Source organism: Brachycentrus maculatus, unplaced genomic scaffold, assembly GCF_059751285.1.
Source record: "Brachycentrus maculatus isolate JH-2025_06_01 unplaced genomic scaffold, ASM5975128v1 h1tg000157l, whole genome shotgun sequence".
Taxonomy (NCBI): Eukaryota; Metazoa; Arthropoda; class Insecta; order Trichoptera; family Brachycentridae; genus Brachycentrus; species Brachycentrus maculatus.
Window position 1 is genome coordinate 42,855 of NW_028280910.1, and position 22,661 is coordinate 65,515.

The 22,661-nt window shown below is 35.3% G+C and overlaps 1 protein-coding gene across 1 annotated transcript; it reads left to right on the forward strand.

Annotated features, from left to right (window-relative positions):
- Positions 1-1,336: 1,336 nt before the first annotated feature.
- vas (ATP-dependent RNA helicase vasa) lies at positions 1,337-21,568 on the forward strand. The gene is made up of 16 exons (XM_088261491.1): positions 1,337-1,554; positions 2,195-2,223; positions 3,172-3,256; positions 5,911-5,964; positions 7,221-7,237; positions 7,833-7,920; positions 8,478-8,534; positions 9,268-9,315; positions 10,171-10,328; positions 11,210-11,395; positions 12,871-13,095; positions 14,023-14,199; positions 15,097-15,292; positions 15,911-16,108; positions 17,104-17,372; positions 17,745-21,568. Exons 1-16 carry the CDS (start codon positions 1,395-1,397, stop codon positions 17,796-17,798), a joined length of 2,001 nt encoding a protein of 666 aa, XP_088117617.1. The 5' UTR covers positions 1,337-1,394; the 3' UTR covers positions 17,799-21,568.
- Positions 21,569-22,661: the final 1,093 nt, after the last annotated feature.

Consider the following 22,661-nt stretch of genomic DNA (forward strand, 5'->3'; position numbering starts at 1 on the left):
ATGAAGGCAAGGTTATTACTCCTGCGCTTCAGGGACCAATCACACAAGGTGCGGCAGCATAACTTCCTTTTTAATAAAACCCATTGTATGAATCATAATTTTTAATTTGTTTTTTTAATAACTTAGGCACATTTTTAAAGTTTTGTTTTACTTAGTTTCTGAAGATCAAATCAGGTAAGTGACGTCCCTCACTGTCCATACACTGAGTAAACCGATTTCTGGCGTTTGTCATTACTCTTGCCAGCATTAAGCGTTATTCTGGCATTTTTCTTGGATATTGATCTTTAAATTATGTAGGGTCCTTGGATGGTACACATAAACACGGGATTTTAAAAAACCCCATTAAAAAATAAAATGGCGACAAATCGGCAGAGTGGGCCGACCACTCCAAATCGACCCTAATTGAGATGAGGCGCTTTGAAAAGTGTTTTCTCCAAACAACCATCGATGCTCTTAAATGTGTAGCTTTGCACCGTCTTGTTAGTACAAAGTGTTCCTTAAACCAACTCATCTAGCCTAAGTCCAAGGGTAGCGCACAAAATGCTGTGGCGATCGCAACATTGAATCTCTCAATGCCTCAATGGGACGAGGGACTCGAGGGACGTATTTGCAGTTTGTCTGAACGTAGTAACCTACATACAAATTTATTTCCGTCCGGAACAGGGGCCAACGGGGCTAAATAAAAGCGATTCCGAAAGGTGCGCTGGGTTGTGATCACATCCGTTCAAAAAGTAGGCCGCAATGTCAAACGCATGCTTCTCACAGTTCCAACGCATAATGGGAACTAAATTATATCGGGACAAAACTTTCTACTTTCGCCTGTCGCACGAGACCACTAGCACTCCACTACAACATCAACCGACTGAATGGCACAAATTTTAAAAAAGGCAATTACGTTTCCGTACCCAGTATTGAAAAAATATTAGTATGTTAAATCACCAATATTTATTTTCACCCCTCCCTGGGAATCAAACTTGGGACTTCCAGCACGGTAGCTAAACACGTTAACCATTACACCACGGAGGAGGAACTATGTGTGGGTAAATATAAAAATACTTACACTCTTTGAAATAAAATCGATTTTACTTTGTTATTCGTTCCGACTTATTTTGAATGGAACGGGGGTAGAGTAATGAAAAAGTAAATTTATTTAATAAATAACTTTATTTGATAACGAATCTATTTGGTAAGACTTGTATTGTAATGTAAGAAAAATTTGTTATTTTGTAAAACATGTTTTTCCATATACCTAGCTCGTTTTCAAATATTGTTTAAAATTTATAATGTATTTTAAAACTGAATATCCGAGAATCCTGTAAAAGCTGGAAAATTATCACTCATGAAAAGTAAGAACTTTTTCCAATAAAAAAAAACAGCTTTGCTTCTAAAAACAAATGGATCTCATTACTTTGTCTTTGGTTTTAAGCGGGAAGAAAATTTCCACATTGTTTTTCTGCATCGCCGGCTCGTCTTCCGTCTTCAGAGTTCCAATTCTTTTGTCTTCGTGCTCGTCGGTCGCTTGTTTATCTGAAAAGCGATTTATCAAATTATCAGGTAAGTTCTTTTAATTCATACTATTGATACGCCCGTGAGGTCCCTTAAACGTAAAGTAAAAAGTAATGTCATCATTCCCTTGCGAATATTTTGCGCAATTTTTTTAGCACATGTTGATAAACGAAAAAAATTGTGATGTTTTGTCGTTGTATGTTTATAATAGATGATTTTGTTCACGCAGGGTTTCTATTTCTATTAAACGATATCGAGTAGGTGTGGATATTTTTATAACGTGAGCAAATTCATCCAAAGAGTTTTGGCTCTTAAAAAGTATATTTTGCTTGCTTATTGTTGTACCATTTCGGTTTTCTTGTTTTACCAAATCGTAATATTGTAATATCGTAACATTTCAACAACATTAATGCATAAAATTAATTTTTTAAATACTTTCATGTATGATATTAAAAGATTGTTTCATTTCTTACTGTGCAAAAATCGGCCTTGACAATCACCTTCACATCTCGCATACCGAAAATAATCCACACAAAGGTTTCCTGGTTAAATCTTTCGAAACATCGTGTGATTTTAATTTTAATGAATAATAGTAAATAACTCACCTCATCAGCCTTAAATACCACTATTTTTATCCCCATAAGGAATTTTATTTACAAATATTAATTATAATAATCCTTTTTTTCAGCTATGGCAGACGAATGGGATGATTCAGACGTAAGTATTTTTTTCAGTTTATAAAAGGTTGTTTCAGTTTATATAGGTATTACAGTAAATATTTGTACAGATTAATTTGTTATTTTTTGTTGTAGTTAATTTAATTTATAAATAAATAAAAATATAGAAACATTTTTTTTGTTGTGAAATTTAAATGGCCACCGTGTGTAAGACCCACACCACACAATTATCTTTTTTCTTATTTAAAAAAATACTAATGCAATGTTCAGATGAAATAGTTTCTGTTCGCGTAATTCCGTACCCAATTTTTTGAGCGGGAGTCATTTCAACTCATAAATAGTTACAACAGAACCGGTTCAAGAAATTCAACCGTCAAATATTAATTTGATCCTTTTCTAATAACATGTTCATAAAACATGAGAAACCATCATATTTTATTGTAATAACAGCCTGACAGTGTCTGGATTAAATACTCCTATACACCGAATGCAAAACCTCGGCGATGATTTCGCGGACCATATCGATATCTGGATTATGTCACTTCTTAACTATAAAGCAATAATAATTACAATATTTCAGACTAATCATAATTCCTTGTTTTTTTATATGTTCATTCTTGTTTAGATAGAACCAATTATATACTATAATATATAAAGTTTACAACATGTAGTATATTATGTAGATATGTGTAATTATCATTAACAGTTTTATTTTTATAATATTTTTTAAGTATTTTATTTATTTATTTTTATTTCGCCTATAGAAAAAAACATGAACAACGGCGGGATTGTTTCTAAGAAGCAATATCTTTCAACAAACCAAAAACAGATGAACAAATTGGCTATGGCCTTTTATAAAGAGGAAAAAAACAATAATAATGGTGGTCATTTTGAATGATGCCAGTGTAGCATGTTTTTTTTTTTATTTGGCATTAACTTGATACAAAATTTTCAAAAATTCTTTAAAATATATTATTTCCTTGAACAGGAAGTGGTGGTAGCTCCGTCTTTGGATTCGGGGAAGAGTTTCACAAAGGGAAGAGGTTTCACATCATTTGTGTCGAATGATAATGGTGAGTTACAAATATATTTATTTTATAGGAGTTTATAAAATATTAACACACAAAGGACGGGTGCTTTTTATGCCTGTGTACCGCTGGCGACGGTAATTCATAACTATGTGCATATAGTTAAGACCTTAACAAAGAGATTGCTACATAATATAAATATAAAAAATATTAAATATGTAATTTCTTCATTTCTGATTTTGAAATGAGGCCGGCGTAGAAGGTCATGCCAATGCCCTTCCCGTCCTTAATGTGTTAATGTTCAATAGTTTCATTCAAGAATTAAACGACAAATAAATAACATTTTCCATTTTTATATTTGATCAGCGACCGGATTTCATCGTTACCGACATCATCAAACCGGTGATGTTGGTAACAATGATCTTACAAGTTGAAAACATGCAACTAGTGTTTGTTGTAGAATGATATTCGCCACATTATATTTGTTTTTTTTTTGTATGCTGTTAAAATATGACTACCTTAACATAAATAAATTTTTATGTATTTTTTTTACGTCACTCAGAAGTGTAATAATTTTTGTAATTTTCCAAATCTAGCTTATTTCACCCTAGACCACGGGAGTTCTTTCAGTGTTCCTTAATACGGGAATAGCGTAAAATATAAGGTAATAAAAAGAGCTCACATGTTACCAAAAACCTTTACTAAAAACATCTTAAAATAAGTGCAACATATTTTTTTTTAAAGCATTGTATAAAATATGAACAAAAAATATAAGTAAAAAACTAAGATACATTGTAATTGTCGGTACATTCTTTACATGTGTTGCCTCGGTGCTCCCCACAAATTGGATGTCGGTCATAAATTTTACAAATGTCAAATGTCCCGTATTCTAGGGTGAATAGTTTTTGGACTCATGCAAGATTTAAGGAATGCGTAATACGAGGTTTGAATTTATGACGTAACTCCTTTTTCCCCTGGAGTCTTCTATTTGTATTTCTCTCAGTAAAATATATTTTTAAACAACAATCTTATTGTTTTGTGACTTGATTTATGGTTCAGTGACCATAAATTTCCAATTTTTTTTCTGCAGCTGCATTTTTATGAACATGTGTGTCACATGCTACGAATTTTTATTTCTTTTTGTATCTACTTCTGGGAAAAGGACCCTCACTGGCCACATTTATTGTTGGACAGTAAATATTTGGATTTCGTTTGTTATTTTGGGAGGCGAACTGCCTAAAAAATGTTAAAATAATTACACAAAAGTCCATTCAAAATTGATTTGTGGTTTCTTTTTGAAACTTTTGTTTTAGTGAGCTATCACACCTAAAGTTTAGAGAAGTCATATTTATAAACTAACCTGTGTCTGCGGAAGTGGTTATTATGTGTGAAAAACAAGAATCAGGGAACAACAATTATCATTAGTTTTTAACACATGAATTTTAGGCGTGTGGTGGTTTGACTTTGTGAGGAATGAAGAGATAAGGCGTAGGACGCAGCAAATCTTGGTCACAACTGTCGTCAAGAAAAGGCGATTCAGTTGGCTTGGCCATGTACTCCGCATGCCTCCTGAGAGCCTTAATCAAGCTTGCCTCTTTTACAAGGCATCAGGTTCGCGCCGCCCAGGACGACCACTGCTGACAATTCGTCGGCAGTTCTCGTCAGAACTTCGGGACGCGGATCTGACTTAGGAGTATGCAAGGGAGCTGGCAGCCGATAGAAAAGCCTGGAGACAGTTTGTGGACTCCATATGCTCCACCTAGGGAGCGGATATGGTTTAATTAATTTTAACTCATGGTGTTCAAGAACTCCTTTGAGCCCTAGTGTGGCTACATCTGTTTACCCATACTGAAATTAATATTTTAAAGCCTTTAAAATTTGATGATTCTATTGTCCATTGCATATCTATAGATAATGCTTATACATAATCGCGATTATTAATTTTTCATTAAATACATTAGAATAAAGCATTAAAACTCATTATTTTGGTGGCTCGATAATATGTCAACATTTCGCAACACTCATCATTGTCGTAAGGACGTACTCGTCAATCTTATCATCTTTCCTTATTTCTCAGATCTCGACTTATGCAAATCTGGCTAGTATGTATCTTCTTCAAACCCTTATCCGCATTCCAATGGTGCATAGGGCACTGCATAATATAAATGCAGTGTTATCTTGATCGTTAATACATGAAGGAAAGATGATCAGCCCTCCGCTTCAGGTACCAGTCCAGGGTATTATTGAATAAATATTTCAATGGAAAAATCACTTCTTCGAACTGGTACCTGAAGCGCACCACCGATCACCTTGCCTTTGCATAACAATAACAATCAAGATAACACTGCATCAACAGTTTGCAGTGCCTCATGCACTATTGGGTGAAAATGAGAGTAAGAATAAGAACTTTAAATTAGAAAATTTGTATTAATCTAGTTTGAGAGTTTGCACAGGGGCATTGTGAAGTGTGTGTTGCCGTGAGTTGTTGGGTAATATATCCAAAATAAAACAAGGTTTGTTGGATTGAATTCTACATTTATTTATGTATATGTTAATACGTGACGCGTTTCGTCTTCTTAGGACATTATCAAACACTCATCAGCCGAGAAACAGCAGAGGTTTAACAGGAGAGCAGCAATTACACATAATAATTGTGATATATTCACTTTGTTAGGATAACTTTGTTGAATGTGTTCCAGAGTTGGGAGGATATGGAGGCAGAGGAGGTGGAAGGGGAAACATGGATGGTAGAGGTAAAGTCCTCTGTTGAACCCTAGCTGTGCGTTCATACGCTTTTTTCTTTAATGCAACCCCTTTCACCGTAACTCTTACTGACTTTTTCTATGCCTCTCTTTTTCGTATTGGATTGTGCAAATTTTTCACTGTTTTCGTTATTATAAGTATATGTATTCATATTTTTGGTTGCACTATCTGCCCACTGATTGCAATAGTTTAGTATGGTTGTAACTAACCTTTAAGGTGGAAACTGACCGGAGCATTTCGTTGTAACATCACTCGCGGTGAGCATCAGCGAGCATCTGAAACTATGGATGGAGCGCTCGGCTCGGTATACTGACTGCCTGAATGCTCGCATCGTAACGTGTTACGTTACGACAAAATGCTCCGGTCAGTCTCCACATTAGCAATTCTCACTGTTTTTCTTTGCTGAAAGATATTGCAACCAACTTGCCTCGGTGATGTATATGAAAATTACTAATTTACTGCTTTTTGTATTACTATTTATTGATGTACATTTTTTAAAGTTTTTGACCGCATGCCTGAATTTAATGCATGTTATGATGTAAATATGTATCAGCTTTTTATTGCCTAAATATGTTTATACATTTATTTATATAAAGTAGCCCCGTTCTACGGTATATATATATTTATAATCGTTTCCTACATTATTAATTTATTGTATGTTTAATGTTGCTTTTTTAAAACCATTGCTTTATTCGTAGACGAATATGTAAAATAAAATTGAAATATTGATAGAATTGCAGTTATAACAATAACTTCCAAAAAGTATAAGTTTGACCGGCATCTGTTCACAACTCAGTCGGTAGAGCAGTAGACGCAACATCCAAAAACTCCCGGCCTAGAGTTTCAGAATGCTCAGTTACCTCTTTCTGAGATTTAATTATTTCTTATTATTGCAATATTTTCCTGTATTAACACATTTCGGTCAACTCTTCCGGACGGGTGTTTCATTTCGGACGGGTGTTTTTAACGCCTGCGGACCGCTGGCGACAGGATTTGACAATTATGTACATATGGTTAAGACCTTAACAAGGCGATTGGTACATAATATTCATACAAAAACATTTAATATGTAATTCCTTCTTTTTTGACTTTGAAATGAGGCCGGTGCAGAAGGTAAAAATACCCTTCTCGTCCGTAAACATCAATCGACCAAACAGGTAGAAATACCTTTCCTGTCTTAGTGTGTTAACACATTGTCGTCGGGACACGGCAAATGCCGTTTTTGTCGACTGTCGGTTATCGGCAGGAAACGGCAATTTACGGGTTTGTTATCAGCGTGAAATAAAACGCCTTGAAGGGTAATTTGCTACCTGGGTGCTAGGCGATAGTCTGTTGACGTTATTTGAGATGTCTTGTTTGAGTACTTGTCCGGATTGGCTAGTGTGCCGCTTGTAAAGGCATTGCCAGAAATCTAGAGTTTTTATGCGATCTCAATCTCCAGTTTAGTTTGAGTCATTTCACGTATTGGACTATTTTTCATACCGCTCGCACTGTTTTGTTTACTGTTTGGTATTTTATTATTTGAATATATTAGCATTGTATAAGGAATGATACCTCGGAGGAGAAGACTATTTTTTAGAGTTAAAAATGGTTCTAAAATTGTGAAATAAGGAATACTTAATTAAAAATTATGATTATAATTTATTTTGATGCTCAAATGTCATTTATGATGTCTTTGACAATTTCAATCGAAAATATTATTTGGTTTAGAAATTGTTTCAATTTTAAGAAAGCTATATATTTTTGCACTTATTGTGAAAAACATCTGCTATAGGCTAGAGTCTATTGTTCGAAACGCCCGACTACAGTGTGTTAATAATTATTTGTTCTGTACTGATACCTTGTTTTGTTTCCATAGGCCGGGGAAGGGGGGGCGGTGGCAGGGGGAGGGGAGATAGATCTGGAGGCCGTGGAGGGGGAGGAAGGAATCACTACGATGACAGTATGTACCCTTATTATACAGCTCTTTTCTGCCAACGTACCTACAGTTAACATATCCCGAAAGCTAAACTGGCAGCACACAACAGGGTCCTGGTTCCAACCCCAATGTATGGAAAAGAAGCAAGGATTTGGCAAAAGAAGTATGAAAGTTGACTGTGATGCGATCTCTCAGACGAATGTGCGGCAAAACGATGTATGATGTTCGAATGGTGAAATAAGGAGGATATGCAAGGCTGAGTTAAGCATTATCGATAATTAAGATGGGTGTGTTACAATGGTTTCAGATATATGGAACGAATGAGTGAGGAAAGAACGGTAAAACAAATTTATGAGGAAATGTTATGTCAAATACTTGAAAGCGGTCAGTTTCGGAGTCGAAATAATCGTCGGGTATGTATGGGGATATGCATGAATGTGGAAGAGACAAAGAATGTTTGCAAAGAGTGGTGTGCCGTTTTATTTTCTCTGTTAGTTAGATAGTTACAGTCAACATATACACATACAGTGCGAATAATCCAGTGTCTGAAATAAATGGGTATTTTTGATTCTTAAATGATTACAGATGGTGACTCCAATGGGGTTGCAAATGGTGGCGATTTTGATGGGGGAAGTAGAGAAGGTAATATTTTTTCCTTAATAAATTTCAAAAATACAAATTTTGATAGCAATTCAATAACTTCTGGTTCTTAACCAAAAATATTTATTTTTATATTTACTCTAAAAAAATTGTACATCATCTGAATGTCTTAATAAATAATTTTAATTGCTTCAATTATAAGAATTTAATTGAACCGCACTTGTGATAATATTTTATAGAAAATATTATCACAAGTTCAATAGCTTCAGAAATTATACTCATGAATATATTGTTTAATGAGTTTTTTCCACTCTTTCACAAATGCATGGGAGGTTATCAACTAATGGGAGGTTATCATATTTCAACATAAATTAAATGAAATAATGTTTTAACTATCAATTTGATGTAGTGTCAACTGTAGAAATATAATCACGAGATCCAAATTGTACGGCAAGAATTTCAGATTACATTATGTTTTGAAAACAAAATAAGCCATGTATGTGGTTCAGAACCGTTGACAGTGTAACTTGATCATGTTTAAGACAAATTTCCTTTGATTCCAAGTTATGTATTGTTATCATCCCAGCAGATTTCATGTGGACTTACAAAAGCGATATTGTAGAATTTTAATATGATAAAATAATATTTTTAGACATTAAACATAATAATGTCAATGCCTATTTTCATTTGGAATTACCCATACATATAATAAGAATCCTACTAATTGATAGCCTTCTTTTATTTAATTAATTCATTGTTTATTTTAATTTTAAAGGGTTCCGCGGCCGCGGCGGAAGAGGAGGGGGGAGAGGTGGTAGAGGAGGTATATTTCCACTTTATTTAAATAAATAAATAATTTAATGTCATCAATTTGTTTAACATTTATTGTAATCCTATATTAACTTTTGAAATCTTGTCTTGGTTTGTTTATATGAAAGCTATTTCACTTAAACTTATTGTATTTTTTTTTAAATTTGCAAATAAATGAGCATAGAAAGTTACACGCAATCAGTACTTATTGAAATATGTTGAGGAATAATGAAGATTATTTTAATAGAAAGAATATTTATTTATATTCTTTTGATTATGTAAAAATATTTTAATACAATTCTATTTTCAGGTAAGCCTGAGCAGTTTAAAAAATAGGAATGGAGTTGTGGCAGAGTGTGGCATAACCCAACTATTACTACTTTCTCGGTCAATTACAGATTCTAATTACCACGGTGATGGTCAAATTGTAAAAGAGTCATGTGTGAGTCGGCAAGACTTATGATCTATGCACTTATTTCTACCGCATTGCATGCAATTCCTGTTCCGAGTATATAGTACTTAGTGCAGGAATTGATGGGAATGATTTTTTTTCTATTATTATATTGATGCATTTTGTCCGCCTCCGTGGTGTAATGGTTAGCGTGTTTAGCTACCGTGCCGGAGGTCCTGGGTTCGATTCCCAGGGAGGGGAGGTAAAAATAAATATTAGTGATTTTACACTAATATTTATTTAATATTACCTTGGACTGGACACCCTTAAGTGCAGGAGTGATCACCTCGCCTTCATGTAACTAACGACCAAGATAACACTGCAGTGCCCTATGCACCATTGGGTGCAGATAAGGGTTAGAAGATGATATTGATGCATTACGTACAAGATGGTAATGTGCTGTTTTTCGATATGCAGGGAGCAATGGGAATGGAGATGAAAATGGGGAGGGGGTGCCCGAGAAGCCGAGGGAGGTCTACATCCCCCCGGCGCCCACCGAGGACGAAGGGGAGATGTTTGGCGGTGGAATTTCCAGCGGCATCAACTTTTCCAATTACGACTCTATCGATGTCCAGGTATGATGCAACATACTTGTATTTTTGTAGATATTTTTTTCGGCATAAACTCTTTACTTGCAAATGAAATTAGATGACCGCGATTACTTTCTTATTTTCAAAGAATTCTTCATTCTGTTATGTTCTGACTTTGAGACTGACTGAGAAGACATTCTGTAATTTTTTTTAAGAAAATATAATTTTGAAATATATCTTTGTGTTGTGCTATATGCTTGTCCTTAACCCTTTGAGTGATAAGTTTAATGACGTTATTGTTTGGAAAACAGGCAGATATTTTTTATTTCTAGTAATGTAATGAAATAATGCAAGCCATTAAATAACAATATTTTCCAGATTTTATGATATTTTTTTATGTTTTTATTGAATGTTTAAACTAAGAGAATTTTTAACTACTTTTAAAACCGATCTTAGATACACAAAGGTTTTACACCTAGTATTTCTAGCCGATAACTCTTTTATAATCTAACTACTGCCATTACTATGGTGGAATCAGTTATCAGAGCTATTTTTTTTACCGGGGTGCCCATGCCAGATACGTGTGAAAAGCCAAATTTTTGTGCTTGTACCAGGTACAGGCAAATCCGCAGAAGCCTATTTTTTGTGCCTGTACCAGGTATAGGAAAATCCGCAGAAGCCTATTTTTTGTGCCTGTACCAGGTATAGGCAAATCCGCAAAAGCCTATTTTTTGTGCCTGTACCAGGTACAGGCAAATACGCAAAGGCCTATTTTATTTTACCTGTATGTGGTACCGACAAATTAGGCGAAAGGTCAATAACAAATTTTCAAATAAATAATTTTTCTTATGGTTTGCCAAAATACAAAACCACAAAGGTGGTGACAAAATTTTATTGTTCATATTTAAAAAGTTTTCTTTTAACAGGTGACTGGTGAAAATCCACCCAAGGGTATCCAAAATTTTGAAGCATCTGGTCTCCGGCCTATTATTCTAGAGAATGTGAAGAAATCGGGATACGCTAAGCCTACTCCCATTCAGAAATCCGCCATACCCATCATCATGGCCGGCCGAGATCTCATGGCCTGTGCCCAGACTGGGTCAGGCAAAACGGTAAGTCTGTTAACATCTCTTCAAATTTAATCCTCATCATAGAAATGAAGATAATTTGAGGAGAAATAAAACCTAAAATTAAAAAGAAATATTTCATAAATTCATATTTAATAACCTTTTAACCTGTCCAGGAGTGAGTTTTTTATATATATTTTTTACTGCTAAAATTTTATATCATAATCGGTCCTATAAGCAACATATTTTCTTGAATAAAAAAAACATTTACACCAGTAAACATGATTTATCATAAAATCAATAATAATCATGTTTTAAACATGTTTTGATATAAATCAAGTCATAACTCCTGTTTTGTATTGGTCGTACATATACGACCATACTCCTGGACAGGTTAAATTGATCAACCTGTTATCCGAGTATTGGCACACACTCTTCAAAATTGATGTGACCCAATTTTTTTTTAATTGAAAAAGGCAAGGTTAATATTGCTCTTCTTCATGCATCATCAATCATTGGAAGTTTTTTTGATACTGACATAAATAACAAATGAAGAGAGTGTGTCTACAGCTCTCCTAAGCGCATTGTTGTTGGTCGGTTTTCTCATCAAATATATACTCAGACAGTCTGCCACCTGACCCTCAGTATACTAATCACAAGTAACCACACCCAATTCCGATCTGCACAATGTTTTTTTGGCATCTCTCGCGCTATACCAAAAGTAAGCAAATACATAGAAAGCTTACAAGCGTCTCCCGCTCTCTACCAACAGCATCTAAATGACACTTTTAAGCGTTTCCCGCAAACAGTGTGGTAATGGCAGTGTCATCTAATATAATATTCGGACACTATTTTTAGTGCTCTAGAGTTTTATCATCCTCGTTGAAAAAAGGATAATGATGTAAAATGAACGCTGAAGAAATATATATGTAATATGTATAAAATTAAACAAGATAACTCCCTTGTATCGCATAAAAATATGTGTTCCCCAGTAATATATTTTTTTTAATGTATAACATGACTATCAACGTCAAAAAAAGAAGAAAAAGTCCCTCTCCAAGCACAAGAGCTCAGTCTCTTTTTTGGAGAGGCTCAGCGCAACTAAAATTATAAGATTGTATTATAAGATCAAATAGAAATTATATTGAATTAAAACCATATCGCTCACTCCTTTCAAGAATGTCATAAATCAAAAAATCGTCAATTTTCAGCTGTGCATGCTTTCGGAATGCCCAGAAAATGTACTATATCCCAGAAAAAGAGCCATATTTTTAACTTAAAATTTACCCGCTTCAGGGCAGAAAGTGTTATTTTTGCATTTTGAAGAAAAGGTATTGTTTAATTGTTTTTTTAAATATACAAAATATTTGTCAAATGGAGAAAAAACCTTCAGGTTTCTCCTAAAAAGATATGTTGCACAGTAAAAAGTTCAATGAATGGCTTGATATTTATTTTTAATACATTGTGTTATATTTTTAAACTTTAAAAACGTATCCTGAAAAATCATGTTTTGTATCCAGGCCGCCTTCCTATTGCCCATAATCCACACGCTGCTGGAGTGTCCCGAGGAAATGGTGGTGTCGGGCGAGGGTTGCGCCCAGCCGCAGGTGATAGTGATATCGCCCACGCGCGAGCTGGCCATACAGATCCACATGGAGGCGCGCAAGTTCGCGCACGGCTCTGTCCTCAAGACCTGCATCGCGTACGGGGGCACGGCCGTCAGGCACCAGTCGGAAAATGTCGGCGTGAGTTCATTATATTATTCATCTTTTACCAATAATAAGCGGATTTTCCAAAAAACCAATGCTTTTGTGAGATTAACTGACATATTATTCATATTTCATGAAAGGAATAACCCGCAAAGCCTCTATAGAGGCTTGTCTGCAGGTAGGATAGTAAGGATAGGGAAGGTAAATGTGAAAAATATATCACAAACAAAAGACCAATGCGGGAATCAAACACGCGACGCCAGTTTCGCATCCGAGCTACTACCCAACTACTATACCATGGCGCCTGTCTAGGCATTATTTCTTAATCTTCAAACCCTCATCTTTACCCAGTGGTGCATAGGGCACTGCATAATATAAACACAGTGTTATCTTGATCGTTAATATGTTGAATAAAGGTGGCCCTCTGCTTCAGGTACCAGTCCAGGGTAATACATATTGAATAAATATTAAGAATGAAAAATTACTTATATTTGTTTGAACCCCCCCCCCCTGGGAATCGAACCCGGGACCTCAAGTACGATAGCCAAGTATACCGACCATTACACTACAGAGGCAGACAGGCATTGTTTACATAGTTAAAAATCTGCCATTGTCCAGTTTATATTGAGTTGCGATTGCCTCGGTTCAATCACAACTAGACTCCTACTAACACGAGCTATTTATGGTTATCAGATTTTTTTTCTTAAAAAAAAAATGTAAAATATTTTTATTTTTATTATTTACAAAAATTCTTCAATTTGATACTATTTCTTGAGCCTGAGCGGCTCATTATTAGAAATAGGTATCAAATTGTGGTAGAGTGGGTTCGAACTGCAAAATTCTGACTCAAGAGTCTGCGACACTAACCACGGGACCGCAATATTTACATATTATTATGTATGTAAGATTCTTTCCTAATTATTTGATTGAATTTTGTTGTAAATATAATTTGTTTATTGCCAGCGTGGCTGCCACATCTTGGTGGCCACCCCGGGAAGACTGTTTGACTTTGTGGAGAGGAATCGGGTGAACTTCGCTTCCATCAGGTTTGTGGTGCTGGACGAAGCAGACAGAATGCTGGACATGGGCTTCATTAAAGAAATCGAGAAGATGATGTCCAATCCCACCATGAAGCGTACAGTAAGTCAATATATTTGTTTTCTACCATATTATTACATATTAAACTTAGTTTATTGTCCATTTCTGTAGAATATTTCTTTAGAATTGTCTATTATGACAATTTAAATCAAAGGTCTTTTTTTGTTGTTTTCTCTTGTAACAGATAATATACGAAGAAAAAAGAAACTGTTCCTCTGATTAGTTTACTATACAGATATGCGCTTTTCTACGATTCTTTTGAAATGCTAGAAGACAATAAACATCACGGTTTGCATGTACACCATTCAGTAAAATCTCAAACGGAAGCTCAAATCATTGTAAGTTGCTTTGGTAACTTAGCACAGAATGTCTAGATGAGAAGGCTGACAATGTAGAATCTTCTTCAAACCCTCATCCGCATCCGATGGTGCATAGGACACTGCAGCATATAAACGCAGTGTTATCTTGATGGTTAACACATGTTTGCTGTTGCGGGACCGATGGCGTGGAATGCTCTTCCACCAATGGCTAGAAATAGTGAGAGGGAGATGATCTTTAGAAAAAAACAAAACACATTTGGTTGCTAAATCATTTCCACCATATTTTTTTCCCCAATTCATTCACAGTGAAGCGCCCTTGAGGTAGTATTTTACGTAAATGGCGCTACATTAATTATCCAAATTTATTATTTTTACTAAGAGGGAAGGTGATCAGCCCTCCGCTTTAGGTACCAGTTAAGGGTAATTTTGAATAAATATTAGTGTGAATCCCCGGGGAATCGAACCTGGGATCCAGTATGGTAGCCGAGTGTGCTGAGCATTGTACTACGGAGGCAGATGTAGATGTAATCTACATTGTAGATACTATAGCTTGTATAGATGTTTGTGTTGTATGCGCGGGAGATGGTGCCGTTTTTATAATGTTACTTGGTGTCTCCAGGGGGACCGGCAGACCCTCATGTTCTCGGCCACGTTCCCGGAGGAAGTGCAGCGCCTGGCGCACCAGTTCCTCCACGACTACCTCTTCATAGCCGTGGGGATCGTGGGCGGCGCGTGCTGCGACGTGGAACAGAAATTTTACGAGGTGGACAAGTACAGCAAAAAGAACAAGTTGCTGGAACTACTGAAGGAAGACGGTAATACATTTCTCTCTGCCTAATTTTTACAACGATTAACAGTTTTTCCTCTTTTTTTAAATCTAAGTTTCTCTTAGTAAATACCACTATTTCTTAAAATCCATTGTGATGCATGTTTCGATGCATTCTGCATCATTTTCAAACACCGTATGTGAAGCTAATTATGAATTTTGGAGTTGTGTCCTTGGGATGTTGTAGATCGAAGAGTGGGTAGGAGCTGTTTCTTATTTCTATTTATTTATTTTTTAATTATCAGTGGGAACATAGAAAATAGGGGAGAGGCTTTGTCATATTGTTATTATGGCTTTATTATTATATATATTTTTATGAATTTCTTGGTATGTCATAATTATTCCTCCGCTTGTTCCAATATTCACGCCGTTGAGAAAACTTTACCTTGGCTGAATATATTTCTGTGAGGTTCTTTATTAGAAATAGGTATCAAATTGTGGTAGAGTGGGTTCCAACCAAGAAACTCTGATTTAAGAGTCCGCGACACTAACCACGGGACCACAACCCGACACTTAACATTTTACGAAAATGGCCCTATTTATATTTTTATCATTAAAATTAAAATTATTTTTATTTGCAAATGTGAATGTGCGTTGTGTGGGTCAGGGAACAACCGGTGCATGGTGTTTGTGGAGACGAAGCGCAACACGGACTTCCTGGCCATGTGGCTCTCGCAAGCCCAGGTGCCCACCACCTGCATCCACGGGGACCGGCTGCAGAGTGAGCGCGAGCGCGCGCTGCTGGACTTCAAGACCGGCAGCCGCAAGGTCCTGGTGGCCACAGCGGTCGCCTCTCGAGGACTAGGTAACTCTCCTTTCTTGACATCTCATCAAACACGAAGAATAATTTGGAAGTCTGGGCATTTACACGGCTTACGACCGTCATGGGTTAGTTTAAGTGATCACTTTACCCACGTGTAACATTCACCGATTCTACCCATGATTGAAAACCACACGACTCAATTTTCGAAATCCCTAGATATATTGATCATACTCGTGACATATTTCATCTGAGTTCACTACCGACATATATGTTGGATTAGGAAAAGTTTCATATACTTATTCCCGATACCCTTATCAGGTCGGTGGATGCATTTTATTTAAATAAATAATTTGTAAAAAAACCGGGAATAAAATCACCAATACACAAACGTTTCTGATTGTTTGAGCGCGTGCTGTTGCTTTGTGTATACGCACATGTCGTTGCAAGTTTAGTAGTTCGGAGACTGTCGTATGCAATGGTCGTGTCGCTATGCTAGCAATTGCGACTATTTACGATGTCTTTTTGTATAAATTGTTACATTTCAACTTCAACTATGGTCAATAAAAGCAACAGGAATATTCACATTTTTCCCGTTTTTAAACCACATTTTCATATGGTGTACAAAATACATACACGCGCACATGCACGCGGAAATTTTTAGTACCGTAAGGGTTAATATTTATAAAAAAAAAATTCATCTTTATACATATTACTAACTAACTAACTAACCATCACGCTGCTTCCCCGCAGGGGTAGGCATAGAGAATAGAACGCCACACCACTCTGTCTTTGCAAACATTCTTCGCCTCTTCCACGTTCATGCATCTCCTCATACATACCCGCTGATTTTTACGACTTCTAACCTGACCACTTTCAAGTATTTGGCATACCTGATCATGCCATGTTTTTCTCGGTCTTCCTCTGCTCTTTTTTCCACTTACATTCGCCTCATAAATTTGTTTTACCGTTCTTTCCTCACTCATTCGTTCTACATGTCCAAACCATCTCGACACACCTTTCTTAACTACATATTACAGATATCAAGAATGTGGGTCACGTGGTGAACTACGACATGCCGAAGAGCATCGACGAGTATGTGCACCGCATCGGGCGCACGGGTCGCGTGGGCAACAAGGGGCGCGCCACCTCCTTCTTCGACCCCTCGGTGGACTCGGCGCTGGCGGGCAACCTCGTGCGTATCCTCAACCAGGCCAAGCAGGACGTGCCCGACTTCCTGCGCAGCGCCAGCTCCGGCGGCTACTCCAGCGGCTTCACGCACTCTGGCTTCGGAGGCGAAGACGTCAGGGTGAGTGAACTAGAAAAGCCCACGAGGGAGAGATCAGAAATAATTGCATTTGTAACTTCTTCTCTCCTTGTGGTCTGTTTTAAAGAGGGATTAGCCTTCTGCAATTTTGATTCCAGCTCTCAATCCATCTCTTTGGTAGTCGTACCCCTTGGGGTTGGCCGTATTTCATTTGCCAAAAGATAGCATTGTTTATTCAAAATGAGAAGAAAAAAATACTGTTGTAGCCTTTTCTGCATAATCTTCATTACCCAAGACCATTTAAAATCAGCGCTTCGTACCATACATAGTAACTTTCAAGGAACGATGATAATTATCCATTCCGGCAGTTAATGATTTAATGTCAAATGTTACCATGTTTTTTTTTTGTTCTAGACTTTTAGTGATAACCCTCCTAATGTGATGCCAGAAGAAGATGAGGCTTGGTAAAAGAGACTCCTTTCTCCTATTGCAGCCCGATACAGTGTGGACATGAACAATCCGACTCCACTCCATGTGGGTCCAAATCGTTCATATCAATTTATGAACAATTTATTATAGTGTATGTTGTTGAATATTGTTTTGTTTTAATTTTATCTTTAGAGATTATCTTTAGATATTTAAAAAATATATTATTTAGTTATTACACATTCCTTTTCCGGGGCGATAGAAATATTTTTCTATTCTGATATTTCGTGATTTCCTCGCTCCGGTTATGTGACAAGAAGTCCTGCAATGATGTTTGTCAACATCGTTAATCTATCCTGGCAATATTTTTGCCCCCTTTAGTTTTGTCACGACAATTATATACTTGTGAGCATATTATATAATTTTAAGAATATGAATGTTGCTGTTTTTTTATGAATGAGATTATTCGTCGATTAAGTGCACTTTTTTACGGCCACTTTTTATTAATATTTTCATTATTTTATGCTAAACTTTTAAAGGAATATGAGAGAACATAACACTCTTTCCTCAAGTGAATTTGCTTTGAACAGATTACGGTAAAAGCTCATTAACTCTAACTTGATTGCAAAAGTAACTAGTAGTTTCAAGTTCTTATCTGTGACTGCTAGTTATAATTGGTGTACCTTAAAGTGTTCTCAATTACTTTGGAACAAAATTTCTTATAAAGATCTTTCTAAATGAACTATCAGAACAGATGAGCAGTCTAGTCCAGCTGCTCCGAGAGTCCTCGGCGACTGCCTATTCTGCGAATGTGTCGCTCATTGTGAAAAGTTTAGCCAAGGATAATTCCAATGATAATAAAAGGCTATGAAAATAAACATTTATATTTCTAAATCCCATTTGATATCTCCCTCTATGGCAATAAACATGACTTTTTATTTAGTGTGTGTTATAAAATAAGTGTGTAAAAAAATCTCCTGTGATCTCTTGCCTCTCGCAAACATGTTGCGAAAAATTCGGAAAATTTATTCATCAGTGTCATACTTGGGGAACAAAGCCGGTGTCAAAACTTTAGCAAGAATAATAATTAAAAAATTGCCATTAGATTGCATTAACAAAAAAAGGTCATCAGCCATAATATATCTTTTCAGTGTTTTTTGTTTTTGTTTTTTTTTGGAATCTCAGGAACCAATATTTTCTAACAGCAGTGTGGGGGATTTAAAAAAAAACATTTTGGATTCTAGCGTGAGGCCCTACATGGCTGCACCTGTCGCAAACTTCTAGAGATAGCTCTGTCATTGTGTCAAAACATGAACATTTCATAATTAAGATATCTTTACTTTATTGTTTTTATTGGTAATATAAATAATAACATGAAAACCAGTAGTTGCCTTGGATATATAAAGCAATAATGTTTCATAAATCATGAATGAAAAGAAATGGTGCTTTTCCAAAATGTTTCATCCTAATGTTTTATATTCATGACATCTTAGTTATAAATGCATATTTTCTTTGCTTTTATTATCACCATTTATTTTCTCGGAGCTATTCTAAACATATAAATCGGTATATAATACTTTTTTTGTTTCCATATGGACAAGTTCCTTAGTATTACTGAACACATATCACTCAATCATTTCAACAACATCAAATATCAAAAAATATGATTTTTCAGAGGTCGTTTTTAAAGTTTAAAAATATAATACAATGTATTAAAAATGAATACCAAGCCACTTATTGAACTTTTTACTGTGCAACAGATCGGCTGTCAAAACATAAAACACAATAAGGGACATCTTTTTGTAGTAGGTTTTTTTTTGCATTTACTTAGTCCAAAAATGCAAAAAAAAATGTCCCTTACTGTGTTTTGAGTTTGGACAGCCGAGATGTTTTTGAGTAAAACCTGAATTTTTTCTCCATTTGAAAAATATTTAGTTTATTTAAAATAATAATTAAACAATACCTTTTCTTCAATATACAAAAACAGCACTTTCTGCCCTGTAGCGGATAAACATTAAGTTAAAAATATGCCCTGTAGCGAGCGGGTGAATATTAAGTTAAACATATGTATTTATGTACAAAGTAAAAATATGCCGCTTTTGCTGGGATATAGTACATTTTCTGGGCATTCCGAAAACATGCACAACTGAAAATTGACAATTTTTGATACATGGCGTTGTTGAAAGGAGTGAGCGATATGCTTATTTTTGAACTTATCAGATTTCATATTTCCACTTTTGTTGTCAAGTTTACAAATTACCTGTTGCGAAAATTTGCTCGCAGTTTTAAACTTTGGCATGCATTTCTTATTGAATAGTGACACAATTGTCACTATTCATTTTCTTTTTTGTTGCATTTTTTCATCTTCTATTTTTACTTTTTGTACTTACATCCAAAGAAACAAACTCTAAGAAATTATTTTGTTTTATAATTGTTCATCCTTGTTTAAATCTGACACAAAAGGGAGAATTATACTATTGCTATCACTAGCTATGCTTCCATTTTTTTGTGTAAACATCCATTTGAAGGTTGTATTAAATATTCATATGATAATGAGAGCACATCTGTAATTGCTAATGATGAAATAAAAAATCATTCATTTACATATTAGAGCACTAATTTAACCATAGGATCCTGTGCTTCCTATATCAAATTTAGTAACATTACGTAAACTGTCGTCAGCAAAGTTTCTATGTACGCTAATACATTTAATTTTGATATAAAAGTATTTTTGTCATAATTATCAAGATACATTTAATGTTATATTGTACATATTAACAGAAATGTTCATATAGTTTAAATATACAAATATTTTTTTTTAAATCTACGAATGCACTTTTTGTACTAGCATTTGAAGTGCCCTCGAGCATTTTATGAAAATGGCACTATATAAATTATCCAAAATATTTATACATCTATTATACATCATAATTACATCTTTTAAAAGATGAGTTTAATAAAAATACATTGGATATTGTCTAAACTAACTAACCATGTCCGCCTCCGAAGTGTAATGGTCAGCACGCTCAGGTACCGTTCCGGGGGTCCTGGGTTCGATTCCCAGGTGGGGGGGTTAAATAAATATAAGTGATTTTTTCACTCTAATATTTATTCAATATTACCCTGGACTGTGAAGCGGAGGACTGATCACCTGTCCTTCATGTGTTGACGATCAAGATAACACTGTTTTTATGATGCAGTGCCCTAGGCACCATTGGGTGCCGATAGGGATTAGAAAGAAAAACTAAAAACTAACCATCATGTTGCTTCTCCATGGGTAGGCAGGGAGAATAGTATGTCATATCTCCTCATAGATGCCCGCCGATTATTCCGACTCCTGACCGCTTTCATTCCATTTGTATTTGATATACTTGACAAGTTTTCCTCGGTCTTCCTCTGCTCCTATTTCCAACTACATTCGCCTGTTTGTTGAAAATATTTTTTGAAGGTATTTGAGAGTTGTACGTTGACTTGTATTATTTTATTCTCATCATTCCAAAATGAAGTCGTAAGATTATACAATTTATTCTAAATGATTCCCGCAAATTGAAATTGTCTAGGTGTTGTGGTATATTTTTCATAACTCGTTCCAATCCTAGTTATCTAATCTGCAAAAAAACCTCTAAAATTTTGTTTTTTTTTATTTGTATTTTTCTTTTGATAAAGAAAATTTTGTGTCAATTTTAAACAAGGTTAGAATGTTGTATTAAGTGTGATTTATGTCCTATTTTTTACCTGCATAGAATATAAGTATTGTGTGTAAAGCTGGGAGGGTGACATGTGATAAATAAAGAAAATTAAATTGTCTCTAATTATTGTTTTATTTTCTCCTTTCCTGTTATTAAATGTATACATTTCACTTTTTTTTTTAAATAATCTAACACGTGAATTTTGCAAGCTGATAACCTTTTATTTTCAGGCCAAGGTTACTCAACTTAATTTCACTACTTATTGGCGTATTTTGTAATTTACTGCAGATTTTATATATGCTTTTTAAAAGTTTTGACTTGAGTAACCAGGGACAATGGAACCACTCCCAAGAAATCTAAATCGGGATAGAAATGGCCAAAAACTGCTTTTTCAAAAAAGTGCATATGCGAATCGTACAATACATCTGTTTGGTGGTTAGTGATGATCCCGAGAGCTGGACTCTCACCTGAGCTACCAAAACTGCGGTTAAAGCATCTGAAATGTGGTACTACAGAAAAATATTAAAAAATTTATGACCATTTTTCCAATGACGATATTCTCAGATGAATGGAAAATGAGAGAAAAGTATATAAAGAGAAAAAAGCCTAGAATACCTACTGCCCGTTTTATGAGGAGAGAAATGTGTATTATATTTGGAGGGTAAAAGAAGCATCCGCCTCCGTAGTGTAATGGTCAGCATGCTCGGCTACCGTTCTGAAGGTCCCGGGTTCGATTCCCAGGGGGGGTCAAATAAATTTAAGTGATTTTTTCAGTATAATATTTATTCAATATTACCCTTGACTGAAGCGGAGGGCTGATCACCTTTCCTTTGTGTGTTAACTATCAATATAACACTGCGTTTATATGCACCATTGGGGTCCGGATAAGGGTTTGAAAAAGAAGCATGGGAGAACTTTGGGGAGTGGTTCCACTATAGCACTATTCGGAGTTTACATAGTTGTTATTTTATACAATGCTATAACTGTAATATGTACATATGTTGCTTATTTTATCTAATAACTTTTATCACAAGAGCTTGATGCAGTAGTATCTAATATGATATATATACTGGACTGATAAGTGTTAAATTACAGTATTTTAAATATAAAAATACATAAATAGATCACTTTGTTTATTAACAGTCAAATTATGATGAAAATAGGTGAACTTATGTGTCGGTTTCTTTTTTATTTTAAATTAACACATTTCAAAGGC

Bases quoted from the DNA above. Each gene is read 5' to 3' on its own strand.
- vas (XM_088261491.1), top strand. From the start codon at position 1,395: ATGGATCTCATTACTTTGTCTTTGGTTTTAAGCGGGAAGAAAATTTCC. The intron at 7,921-8,477 runs GTACCCTTATTA...AAATGATTACAG, and splicing joins AATCACTACGATGACAGTAT to ATGGTGACTCCAATGGGGTT. The intron at 11,396-12,870 runs GTAAGTCTGTTA...TTTTGTATCCAG, and splicing joins AGACTGGGTCAGGCAAAACG to GCCGCCTTCCTATTGCCCAT.